The sequence below is a fragment of the Mirounga leonina genome, unplaced genomic scaffold (assembly GCF_011800145.1).
Source record: "Mirounga leonina isolate KUSES-001 unplaced genomic scaffold, KU_Mleo_1.0 Mir_178, whole genome shotgun sequence".
In the NCBI taxonomy this organism is placed as follows: domain Eukaryota; kingdom Metazoa; phylum Chordata; class Mammalia; order Carnivora; family Phocidae; genus Mirounga; species Mirounga leonina.
The window spans coordinates 9,302,920-9,315,769 of record NW_023270464.1 but is presented as its reverse complement, the minus strand read 5'-3'; the positions used below and the strand labels follow the sequence as shown (position 1 = coordinate 9,315,769).

The 12,850-nt window shown below is 51.6% G+C and overlaps 1 protein-coding gene across 1 annotated transcript in view; it reads right to left on the bottom strand.

The window, feature by feature from the left end:
- Positions 1-12,850, bottom strand: part of PCSK6 (proprotein convertase subtilisin/kexin type 6) — a gene marked incomplete at its 5' end in the record, with an annotated part of 182,135 nt that overhangs the window by 17,915 nt on the left and 151,370 nt on the right. The window contains 4 exons of the mRNA XM_035024323.1: positions 19-215; positions 1,154-1,256; positions 6,751-6,789; positions 6,959-7,138. Of these exons, the coding sequence (XP_034880214.1) occupies positions 19-215; positions 1,154-1,256; positions 6,751-6,789; positions 6,959-7,138 (519 nt within the window). The remainder of the gene's footprint in view (positions 1-18; positions 216-1,153; positions 1,257-6,750; positions 6,790-6,958; positions 7,139-12,850) is intronic.

Sequence of the window (12,850 nt, the reverse complement as noted above, 5' to 3'; positions counted from 1 at the left end):
ACACAGACATGCACTTACTTTCATCAGCATAAAATCCAGCAGGACAGAATGTCACACAGGTGTTCATCTCCTGATGGTGATAGAACCCACGGCGGCAGGACAGGCACTGGATCGGGCTCCTGCCCGAGCAGGTCTCACACCCCTTGTAGCACCGGCGACAGCGTCTTGCTGCTGTGTCCCCAAAGTAGCCCAGGGGGCACACGCTCACACACTTCCTGTGGGATCAGGAGCCACAGAGGACCTTTCCAACCCCGCCCCGCCACCACCCTGGAAGCCTGCAGCACTGCTGGGTCCTGCTAAGGCAGGGCACCTAGCTGGAGAGGAAATTCTAGCTGTCCCTCCGCCCCCTAAGTCAGCAAAACTCAGAGGGGAACAAAGGCCCCGGGGTGAAGGTTAAACCATGTATGCCCGTGGACTTGGTGAGCACAGCTGAGAGGTTCCTAAGTACAGCGGAGACGGGCCGGGACTTGGGTAAGAACCTAGCTTGCTTGCCTTTCCAAGTCTCCCCAGAGGGGGCGCTCCAGGGCACCTGGATGATGGTATTTGACTTTTGGAATTCGTAGCTCTGCTGTAACCTCACCGCTGGTGCCCTTGGGGAGCTAGTCTCGAGGACAGCGAGTAAAGGCAGCAAGCAGGCGGACTGCCTTTGCACGGCGCAGGGTGAGTGTGGCTGTGTCTGGGAGCTCGGGGACCCCACAAGAGTCACGCCCGTAGCCCCGCGTGGCCGCACGGCTGACTGGACATTCGGGGGTGGGAGCTCCCCAGGCCTGGCCCGTGGGGCTTTTAGAACAGCACCGGCCTCTAAAATGACATCTGTCTCTAGTTCCCAAGCGGTCAGCCTTGGCCTACTCAGTCTGACCCATTTCTGTTTAACAAAATGGCTAGAAGACAGTTTCAGAGCACAGATACCACCTCCGATTTCTCTGTCATGGGCGTGAATTACTTGTGTGATGAGGACGAGAAGTTACTAAAACTTACACAATTCCCAAATAGTTAATCTCAGTGGAATCTCCTTTTTTTGGGAGGGGTATGACATGACTTCATAAGTAGGGCACCAGGCTGCGGGGGTGCTAAGCACACAGCCAGGAACAGGTCACCTTGCTGGTCCTCTGAGGGGCTCCAGGACACGCGATCGGAAGCCGCAGCCCGTTACCTGCTGGTCTTCACGCTCCCCAAGCTGAAGTGGACACAGTTCAAGCATTGGTCTGCTTTGGGTCCATCACAGCCCTTGTCTCCACACTCCGGATGGCACAGACCTTAAAGAAACAAGCATTTCCTTTCACCCATAGAGATGCTTTGTCAACCCACTTCAGTGCCCTAAGAGCCTGTGTTAGGGGCCAGAGGAGCTTCCCGAGAGAGTGGTGGGGCTGCCAGGGCTGGACGGAGCGTCCGCCCCCACGGCAATTTGGCTGCGGCTGAGAGCTGAGCCTGGCCCCGGGCTCCAGCGTCAGAGGGTCTGATGACTCAGATGGCAGCCCGAGGAAGAGGAAAAGAGCCCAAGGTAGGTGGGGACCCACATGCACGAGACGAGCAGCGTGCGATGGCAGGAGAGAGGCCGAGAACACCCTTCCTCAGGGCATTGCCCTGCATCAGGCGTCGTGATCCCGGGACTGACCATCGCTCCCGATTCCCAGCATGAAGGGCAAAACAACGCAGTATGAGGTGTCAAGGGCATGAGGGAAGCTGCTGCTAGGCAGTGATGATCCGACAGGAATTCAGCAGGAAAGGTGGAGAAGAGGATTCCCTACGTGCAGTGCGGGGGTGGGGGGGGGGGGGGAACAGGATGGATTTGCAAGCTCAGCACCACGGGGTGCGGCTATCTCTCAGTGGGGACGGGATGGGCCCTTTTCTGCAAACCTTTGCAGCTTCCTTCCCTCGCGGCCTCTGCTGTGGGCCACCCCATCTTCCCCCAAGTCCCCCGCAATCCCCACATTCTGACTCTGGGGCCTGCGGTGGAGAGAAATGCGGGGAGCTCGGCGGCCTCCAGCAAGCCTCACTCTTGCGGGGCTGCCCTGCGGGGGTGCCACACGGATGAGCCCATCAGGAAATGTCTAGTGCTCTCAGGCCCGGGTGGGGCAGGGCCACAGGTGTCCCGTTCACCTGGCCTCAAGAACGTGACCACAGCGTGCCGAAGAAGAACAAGCACTGCGGTGGGACCCTCCGCCTGCCTTACCCCTGACCCTGTTCCTCCCGCTCTGGGCAATGGCTCCAGAAAACCTCCCCATGTTGGGGTGGGGGGAGCCCAGCGGGGTATTATGAGGGCTTTTGAGTCTTTAGAAGAAAAAAGCCTTCTGTAAGGTTTGAGTTGTTGGAAGGGGTGGGGAGCGAGTTCAGAAGCAAAGAAGAGGTGATTTGCTGGCCACCAGCATTTCATGGGGATGTAGGCAGAGACAAAAGTCCCCATTCTCTGCTGCCCACAATGGGTCTTTGCTGAGGTGCACAAAGCCCTCTTCATTCGTCCTTAAAGGGCCTGCAGACCTTCCTAGTGTTAGACCCGGTTTATTTTGCTTCCCTCCCCGAAGGTTTACTGTTGTTGATATTTCCAAAGTTTTCATTGTGGGTCCCACTGTGAACCCCTTTCAAGGCTGCGTTCGTCCCGGGGAGCGCGCTGCGCTGGGCTGGGCTGGGCTCGGGAGGGCTCTGGAGTCCGTGCCTCCAGTCTGAGTGCTAGCACTCGGCCTGACGGGCCCAAAGCTTATCACTGAGCCTCCCCTCACCCCCACCCCCTTCCCCAGCTCCAGACTGTTGGGCTATTTTGCAGTCAATTCTCATTTGATTTGATTCTTGTCCGCCTTATTCCGGGCCATCTATGGGGGACAGCCTCAGAAAGCCTTGCTGCCTGCCACATTGTTTTTAATGACCCACTGCGCTGAAGACACAGAGGATTTGGACTACTGGGCTCTGACCTTCCCACCCAGCCCCTCCTGCAGTGGCCCCGAGGATACATCACCTTAAGGACCACTGCCTTCCATAATGATCTCTCCCCCAGAAATCTAAGAGAAGCAGCAGGTCTGTCTTGTTTGATAAAGTAAACAATTTCTTCAGTCTTAAGGACATTTTGGGGGGGACAGGGAGGAGAGAGGACAATTTCCCCACTCCTTCCTGGCATGGGAGACAGGAGCTGCAGGAGGCGGGATCTGGACTAGGGTGTTTATTGCTATATTCAGCACCTAGAAAGGCATTTGGCATAGGGCAGATACCCAATAAACATTTGCTGAGTGGCTCAAGGGTGAGAGAACGGATGAAAGAAGAGTGGGTGGAAATTGGGAAACATCCACAAACAGAAAGTTCTATGATGTCCCAAGAGAGGGATAGCCTTGGGGAAGGCCTGGTTCATGCTGTGTGGACTGGACTTCACCCTCTTGCTCCCTCCCAGGGCCTCTCTGTGGCGGAGAGGTTAGTTAATAACCCAAAGGGAGCCCCGTGCAAGGATGGGGTCCACCCAACAGTGAAGGCAGCAAAACCCAACCGGGCGTCTAGCTAACCAGCCACGTGCAGCCCCCAGTGAACAGCTTGGTAAGACACTGCCCAAGGCAGGACGCTTGGATGAGTATCGATAAGCACCCTCTAGTATGGCTGTCTACTTGAGTTGTCTCAAAAAGCCCAGTATCGGGATTCACCTCTCGAGGAAGTGTTCGTAGATTCAATCTACTTGGCTGGCTGTCTTATCCCACTCACTCCATCACTCCTAAGATTGCACGTGCTTCTTTCAGAGTGGAGCAGCACATTGCCTGGGGGAGCATATATCCCCAAGGCTCCGGATACAAGGGGAGTGTGACTCATGCACTGACGAGCCACGGACTCCCATCTACAGGGCGTTAGAATGATATGGGCTCATTTGAAATCTCTACCTTAAATCTTTTGTGAAGGAAATCCAAGGCATCAAAAAGCCCCACAAAAAATGTTAGAAAGCCACCTGGGAGTTCCAGAAGGCCTTTGTCATCAGGTGGTGCTTAGACCAGAATCTGGAGGAACGGGAAGACTTGCTAAGTATCTCCATCTTTCCCCTGCCGTTCATGTTGTCCAGGAAAAGCATGCTAGAACCTCACCGGCAAACCACTGGACATGAGGCGGAATGCAGGGACAGAGGTGGCCGACCGCAGACAGGAGTGCGGACGAGACTAACAGACCCCTTTCACTGCAGGTCTGGTCTTCCCTCCTGACAGCTTGGGACCCGGGCCTCGGCTCTGCCAGGTAGGCGCTGACGGGCCCTAAGTCTGTCACCCGACGCAGTCCTGCACTGGACATGGCACGCGTCCTGTGTATCAACTCCCCTGGGTCCATTGAGCTGTCTTGGAACATGTCCAGGCCAAGGCTTTGGGGGCTCCTGGCTCCCCTCAGTTCTGTGTGGCTGACTACACTGTCCTGAGCCGTCCTCAGCCCACGCACCCTCCCTTCCTGAAGCTTGGGCTTCCCTTCATCCTTGTGACCTTCTGTCCTTCCCTCGAGGCCACTCTCCTGGAGTAGCCTAAGCACCTCCCCGGGGCCTGCCACCATCCTAGCTCCCCAGCCCCACTACCTGGAATCACCTAGCACAGCCTCCAAGCACCCCCAGACCGGCTGAATCTGCCTCTGGGGTGGGGCTCTTCAACCAAGCATCTGAGGTGGGTCACTGGGGTGGCCTCACTCACTGCCATGCCTGGTGCTCTCCAGTGGCCTCCAGCTCGTGTCCCAGCAGGCAGGCCGTCACCACAGGCTCTCCATCTTCAGCACCTCAGCCACTCACGTTTCCCTGGCACCTTACCCAGCCACGCGGCTACTGCCCTACCTTCCTGCTGGACGCCCCAGCCTCCCGATCTCCCAGCCCTACCCCCTCAGTTGGATTTCCACACCTTCGTTGACCTCAGGAACCACAGACTCCACCACTACCGTGGATTTCCACTTGCCATGGCCCTGGGGAAGTAAACTGTGGCCACCTCCTCTGTCCCTGTTCCCAGGGGCAATGTTGGCTGAGAATTTGACCTCGGCCTGTCTGCATCACCCTTTCCCAGGACGGTTCTCCTGCTAGCTCTTGTGAGGCCCCAGACATTTCACACGGGAGTCTGGGAGGCTGGACTCTGTCTTTGCCCCTTGCTCCCCTCCTCCCCTTTACCTCTTGTCCCCTGGAGCTCTGGCCCCCCATCTCTGCCCCCGGTGCAGTGCTGTCTAGCGCCCCCTGTTGCTGTCTCCTGGGACCACAGCTGCGTCAGACTCCCCTACCCCTTCACCATGCACAGGCCCTTGGTGGGGTACCACCAGGCTGTGGTCATCATCCCCATGCACCTCTATGTCCGTGGTCAGCTCTCAGAATTCTTGAGAACCTTCTCCCCCATGCGACCACTCCTGCTTCAACCCGCCTTACCTCTGCTAAAACTGCAGAAAGCTAATAATCATGGGGCCACTTCAAAATCACCCTCTTTCCCTGAGCTTCCGTACGGGGGCTTATCTGTGACTGAGCTTCCATGAGAGCCATGGACGAGCAGCCCCATCCCACAAGCCCTTGACCGTGTTATCTAACATGGCTGCTCCCTCTTCCTCCCCCCACACCCCCCTCACCCTTCTCCTTCTTCTCCTCCTCCTCCTCCTCTTCTCTCCCACCGCCCTCCACACCACAGCACCCTCCTGATCTCACTCCTCTCCCACTCTTTCCCTGTCTCTGGCTCTTCCTGCTGTGACTGGTCTGCCTGTCCCACTTGCCCCAAGACTGTAGGGACCTTCCCTGAGAGTCAGGAACACATCCTCTTCCCACGGAGACACCCTCTATCCATCTAGGCTGGGCTTGGGCAAGACTAAGTCACTTGGGCTGCAGGGCAGTCTCTTTGTGAGATTCCAGGATAGTATAAGTTTAGAGTCAGTAGCAGATTTTAAGAAAAAAAAAAAAATCAGACCTTTATTAATAATTACTGAATCTTGCCACCACTTATAAACCACAGGGGGAAACAGAGCGGATTAGTCCATCCATAATTCAATGCTCCATTTTAAAGGAACGGGAGAAGAAATTTAAAATTGAATCAACCATAATTTATGCTCGATATGTATCAGTGGAATTCTCTGTTTTGTTACTTTTCTTTTTTCAGAAGCTATTAGATAACTCAAACATCAATATCCTTAGATATCACCCATCATTTATCAAGCAGCTGTAATATTTAGCTCAGGGAAATATGCCCAACCAGAAACACTCGGTTTCTCACAAATCACCGTGGGATGGTTCAGAGGGAAAGGGACCTAACATGCTAATTACAACTGTGCCCGGCCCAGTGGCTGGAAATGTCTGAAGCCCTTCTTCCCCAGGCTGCTGTCTCTAGGAAGGGGGTTGGAGGTCTAGAGCCGGGGCCCCCGCTGACAATGGAGAAGAGGGGTTCCCACAAGGCATCTTTATTTCCTGTTAGATGCTTAACCTGTTCGTGGTGACATCATTATCTACTGACGTAAGGTCCTGAGACCTTCTCCTGGGCCATCGTCCCAGCCTTCAAGGGCGGTCAAGACCTCCACTGCTTGCTCCTTTCCTGGCTATGTTCATTCAACCCAACCCTCCCGGGTCCATTAGGACCCACATCCTTCCCACCTTCTGGCTGTAGGGACAGAAAGTGGATGGACTTGAGAGGGTCGGGAGCCTGAGACATGAGACGAGAGATTTTGAGGATAAGACGGGGCCTCAGGAGAAGGCTCATTAGCCAGGGGGCAAGTCCCAGTTCTGGTTGGGCATATGGAACCTTCTGTTTCCCAGCCTGGGAAGGTTGGAGAATACTTACTGGTTTGAAGTATACTTACTGGTCTGTAAAATATTAGGAGAGCCGTGGGTGGAAGGAGCTGTGTGAGTGCAAATTACCATCATTATTACAACTTCCAGGAAAGAAGGCAGACCCACTGTCATAATCCCCATCTTTTGCCAGGAGCGATCCCACATTTTAAGAGCCGCAGTGGGAAACCAAAACTCAGAGGCTGGCCTGGCCATCTCCTCTGGCGACAAGTTCATTACCTGTGTAGTCCTCTTCGTCCTCAGGAACCTCGGTCTGGGGCGGTGACAGAGCAGCCTTGGGGGGCTCCAGCATGGGGGCCGAGAGCTCCAGCATCCGAGAGCGTGACTGATGGGAGCTGAAGGTGTTGTAAGGGTGCTCGGCGGTGCCGTACAAGATGAGGCTCCATTCTTTCAATTTCCCTGAAAGGTGCCAAGCCCAGACTCACTGGACAGCCACGAAACCTCCCCCAGAAAGCTCTTGAAGCGCCTGGCCCAAGGCCTCCCTCCCTCCCTCACAGAAGTGCGAGGTGCAGGGCTCCCACTGCAGGGCTCTGCACCCACCACCTCCCTTCCTAGGCACCTGAGGACCAGGGATGCACTGCGACTGCCCAGGCCGTGTTCCCTGTCCCCCAGTCTCACTGCAGCTCCCTCGACTGGCCTCCTCCCCTTCTTGGAATATCCAGAGAGCAGATCTGAGGCCTGGCCCTGAGCCTTGCCCCATCTGCTTCCAAACGGGACAGCTGGGTTACCAAGGACTCCTGCTATTAGAAGCCCTCACCCCAGACCACGGGAAGATTGACCTTGGGCTCCTTCCTGTGTAGCTGGCCCAGGTGAGCAGGGAAGTATGATGGGGTGACAGTGGTAATGCAAACCCAAATGCCCCAGAGGCTGGGTGTAGGGAGGATGTTCTCCAAAATGGCAGTATGAATGGCACGGATGCCAGACTATGTGGGGGCAGGGGAGAGGCACGGAGAGGACAGGCTACATGGAGCATATCCAGCCATGCGCAGGGCGGAGAAGGGGGAAGGCAGGGACCCCACCCCACCGTCCGCCTCCACGTGGGAATGATGGCCCGTGTTGCTAGCTCTTCCCAGGGGTAAAGAGAAGTGAGAAACCTCAACTGCAATTTGCCCGTGAAATCCGCAATATTAAAAAAAACGCATCAGAAGCCAAGTTAGACAGGCATGGCGGCCAGCCCAGGTGCAGGCCACAGGTCCGGCCTTCCCTGCTTTACTCTTGTGTCCCTGGGCGGTCAGAGCCGTGAGATCACGTAGAGGAGGTCACTGCTGTCCTTCTTGTGCAAATGAGGGGCCGAGGTCCGGTGTGACCAGCAGGGGACATACTGCTCATGCTCATGGACTCACCGTGGCTCCAGCCCAACACACAGTCATCCAGCTGTGAGCCACTTCGAGGAAGCCTCGTGACCGGCCACCGGGACCCAAGCTGGGGACAGTGGCTTTGGCAGGTCCATCGCTGTGTCAGACAGAGACAAATCTCTGTTTTCCTCTTTATTCTCTATCACTGGGGTTCTTGGCCATCAGAATGCTTTAGGTGAGGGACACGAGTGCTCCGATTCTTCGCTATTGATGTGTGTTTTTATTGTCACTTCTGCTCCTTTTATTCCCCTTCTTGGCTCTGCATGGCAGGCCATCTGTCCTTAGATATCTGTCTATACACTATTTTTGCAACATGGGCAGCTCTGCTGGGCTAACTTGATCTTTTGTTTGAATTCCAGGAATATCTGACTCTCCCGAAATCCTAGAACAGGAGGCTCCTGCTTGCCCACAGACTCCAGAAGCCTATGGGCTGTAATCCATCCTGCCCGAGGTGCTACGTGGAGGCCAGGGGCAGAACCGGTCTGCACGCACCAGGCCACACTCTGGTGCTGTTCTAGTGGTGTGGGATGTTGATCCGGTTATACCATGTGGCACACAGCCACGCCCTACCCAACTGAGGTCCCAGGCCCCCAAAGCCTGTAGCCCTCAAGCTATCCCAAGTCAGGCCCTGCATCCACATGGGTCTCTCCAGGCCTGGCCAGGGCTGGAGGATGCAGGTCCTTCAATTTGCAAACACATTCCTGAGCTACCTCCTAGGACACCAAGGACTTCCAAAGGGCCTGGTGCTTCGAGATGCTCCACGGCCATTCCCCTAACGCGTTCCTAACAACAGGCCACACAGTTGATGGCGCCACGGGAAGTACTTGGCATGGGTGCAAGTGCAGAAAACACAGTCCCCGGTTATGAATTATCATCTGTTCTCAACCTCCGAAGACCAAATTAGAGCCAGATTTCCAAACCACACAGGAGCTGGGCACGTTAACTGCAGGGCAAGGAACTGATTAAGGGGGGAGCATGAGGACCACACGATAGGGAGCAAGGATCTGTAAGCTGTCATTTGAGGCCAGATCTGTTTCCACCCTGTATCATGTCTCCAAAAACACCCACCAAAGGGTGTTGCCACTAAAATTAGATTCGCATTTTCAGATATAGCTTTGGTAGGACAAACAAGAGAGGCCACTCTGAGCTCAGGATCAGCACACACCCAGCAGGGGGAGGGAGAGTGGAAGGAATTCCAAGAAATCAAGACAGTAGATCCTAAAAGTTCTCATCACAAGGGGGAAAAAAAAAATCACATTTTTTTTTTTCTTTTTGTGAGTGTGTATCTGTATGAGATGATGGATATTCCAAACTTACTGTTTCTATAAGTGTGTAACTATTTCACAATATATAGGCAAGTCAGGTCATTGTAATAAAACAATAAATAATAAAACATTATAATAAAACAACAAACTTGTACACTGCTGGGTGTCAGTCATAGCTCAATAAAACTGAAAGGCAAAAAACAAAAAGAATTTCAAGAAACCAGCAGTAGGAACTGCCTTGGGGGGAGGCTAGGGTTCAGGAATAGAAAAGAGACTTCATTTTTACTGTATTCCCTTGGGGACTGTTTGATTTTTTTTTTTTTTTTAAAGCTTCAGCATATATAATTTAAGAAGAAATTTAGTTTAATGAAAAAAAGTGGTTGCATAGTCAAAGAAAAACCATTTAAAAAACTGTGGTACTCAGAGCTTTTGGTTTATGTTTCTGAATAAGTAATAAATACGAATAGTTCAAAATCCAAATGTATAAAAGGGAATACAGCAGAGTCTCCCTCCAGCCCCGTCCCCTGGCCACAATCTCTCTTACCACAGGTGACCCCATTACTCGTTTCTTATGTATCCTTCCAGAGGCATTTTATTCTTTTTTTTTTTTTTAATATTTTATTTATTTGTCAGAGAGAGAGAGAGGGAGCACACACCAGCAGGGGGGCGGCAGGCAGAGGGAGAAGCAGGCTCCCTGCTGAGCAAGGAGCCCCATGCAGGGCTCGATCCCAGGACCCTGGGATCATGAACTGAGCTGAAGGCAGGCGCTTAACTGACTGAGCCAAGCAAATATGAGCATATATTCTGCCCTATCCCCTTTATTAACACACCTGGTAGAACCTTCCGCTCCTTCCTTTTTCCATTAACCATGCATCTTGGTGACCTTCCCATCACTGCATCAGAGAGATGCTGAGTCATTTACTTAACGGTCCCCAACTGATGGGCATTTAGGTTGTTTCCAGTTTGCAATTACAAACAGTGCTATAATCTTGGCCACATAAGGAGGGAAGGGATCCAGGGAGGTAGAAAGAGGTCCCAGTGTTTGACTAGGTCCCAGTGCCAACTCCCTCTATGCTCACCATCCCCAGAGTCTGCCCTCACTTTGGGGAGATGACACACATGGGTATAGAAAAGCACAGAAAAGTAGGAGAACCTATCTGCGGCGGGGGTGGGGGGCGGTGAAGGGGCGAGCTATGCCGGACCAGAGACGGGGTCCATCCTCAACAGAACTGCCCTGCAAAGGCAGGAGGACTGAAAAATGTCGGCTTGCTTTGGTCAAAGCATTTAACCAGAACGTATTACTTACTATTCAAGACACTCGGCATGCCTGTTCAAGTTTGCCCTGCTAAAACCCCAACCAGTACCATTAATTCCTTAATTTCCGGGGGGGGGGGGCGGGGGGCGGTCTTCAAAGACATCCAAATCCAAATTCTTTGTTTTTTTTCTTTCCATCAGATTCCTGAGACTGTAGAAGAAAGAATGACAAATCCACCTGCTTATTAACCACTTGGGGCGGGCACTGCCAGGACTGCCTCCAGATGTCACCAGCAAAGCCCAGGCAACAATAATTGTGTGAGAGGCGGACGGTAATCCTGGCTAATGCCAGTAAATGGCTTTATCATCATTCACTATCTTCAGTGCAGCATTTCCCCTCGAAGGGTTGAATTGGTAATGAACAAACAGGATTATTCCTATTATTCAAAGGAAGAGCCAGCATTAAGGGAGACTAGGGTTGGATTTGCCAACAGGAAAGTATCAGCAGTCATGAAGCTTTTCTCTGCCCGGCATTTTGAATCAAGCATTAGGAATCCTTGAGAGGGGAATTTACAATTGGAGACAAAAGAGGGTAGAAGTGGGGGCAAGGTTTTGTTAGGCTAAGGACTCTGAGCTAATACTTTTGAATTCTTGGGTTTTCTTTGGCCATAAGAAGTTATTAACAATAAAGAACGTATTAATCCTCCCCCCCACCCTTATATTGAAAACATACAGGGAGCAATTCTCTTTAGTCAAAACGTAGTAAAGAAAGAGGTCTAAAAGAAAAAAAAAAAATCAAGAAATACTTTTCAGTCTCACCCCCCCCAGTGGAAGTTTTTTCCTTGTGAGGGCCAGGGAACTTGACTTACAAAGTTTACAAAGTTTAATGAAGAGGTCTTGGTGGAAGGAATAAAAAAGGCTCACCTCCCTGTTTATAAAAATATACAAAAACACTTTAAAGGGGGGATTTTACGGTATGTGGATTATATTCCACTATATTGCAATAAAGCTATTATATGAAATACACACAACACACACACACATGTGTATTATATACACATGGAGAGAAACCCCAACATTTACTCAATAAATTTAACACATAATTAAAAATGCACTTTAGGTCCACATTATGGCAACAAAGATGGAGGAAAATAAAGGGAATATAGGAAATGACCTGGAAAGGACAAGGAAGAGTGTACACGTGTGTGGGCCCCCCGTGTGCACGCGCGTGTGCGCACACATGCACACGTGTGCGTGCTCACCCTCAGAGCCCAATGTAAGACAGGGAGATGGGAGAACCTTCTCTATGATCTTGTAGTCATAAAAACCATTCAAGACGATATTTTCAGGACCAGGAAAAGGATCTGAGAATCCAAGCTCCAGTGTTCATTTAGGCGAAGGGTAGAAACAAATCTACATTTGGAGAAGAACAATCGTCGTCCTGTATGGCAATGCAGAAAGGAGCATTTTCCTTAATGGCACCAATAAGGTGAGATAGGAAATGCTTAAATACCACCTTTTTAACATTTTTTACTTTTTTCAAAGTCATGCATCGACAGTTTGCCAAGTCAGGTAATGCTACACAGTTTAGACCAAAGACAGAAGTCCTTTACATCACCTTTTCGCACTTTGAGCTTGATTAAATTTTCATATGCTATGTCCTCGTTTCTCAGTTTTAGACACCATCCAATGACAACCTACGTAGGACATGGAGAAGCCCCACTCTCACACCATCCATCATATACTCACGTCCTCCCCCATATCCCCAACACTGTTAACACCATTTCTTACTAGGTTTTCAATGTCTTCTCCCCCACCCCACTCCCATTTCATGTTGTGGGAGATTTCCTCAGGTCTTCTAACCTATTGACTTTCTAGTTTTTGCCTCATGTTTAAAATTTTCAAGGCATTGATCTGGTTCTCCCAATGTTCAATTTTCTCAAAATGCAGAAACCTGTTCTTGTTTTATAGATGAGATATTTTCTCTTATCTTTCCTGAGGACACCTATGAGATAATAGAATTTATATATCGGTCTCTGCTCCAGTTCTTGGCACAGAGCTCCTGAGACTCTTGTCATTTCCTAATTGAGAAGAGCAATAGGAGCTTCTCTTGTTATAATATTTGTCTTTGACCCTGTCCCTGACTCAGGACTCCTAAAATCCTTGTAAATTCCTAAGCATCCTTTGTTCTATGGAGGTGACTCTGGGTGGGCTCCTGGATGGAGGCTGGTCACCAA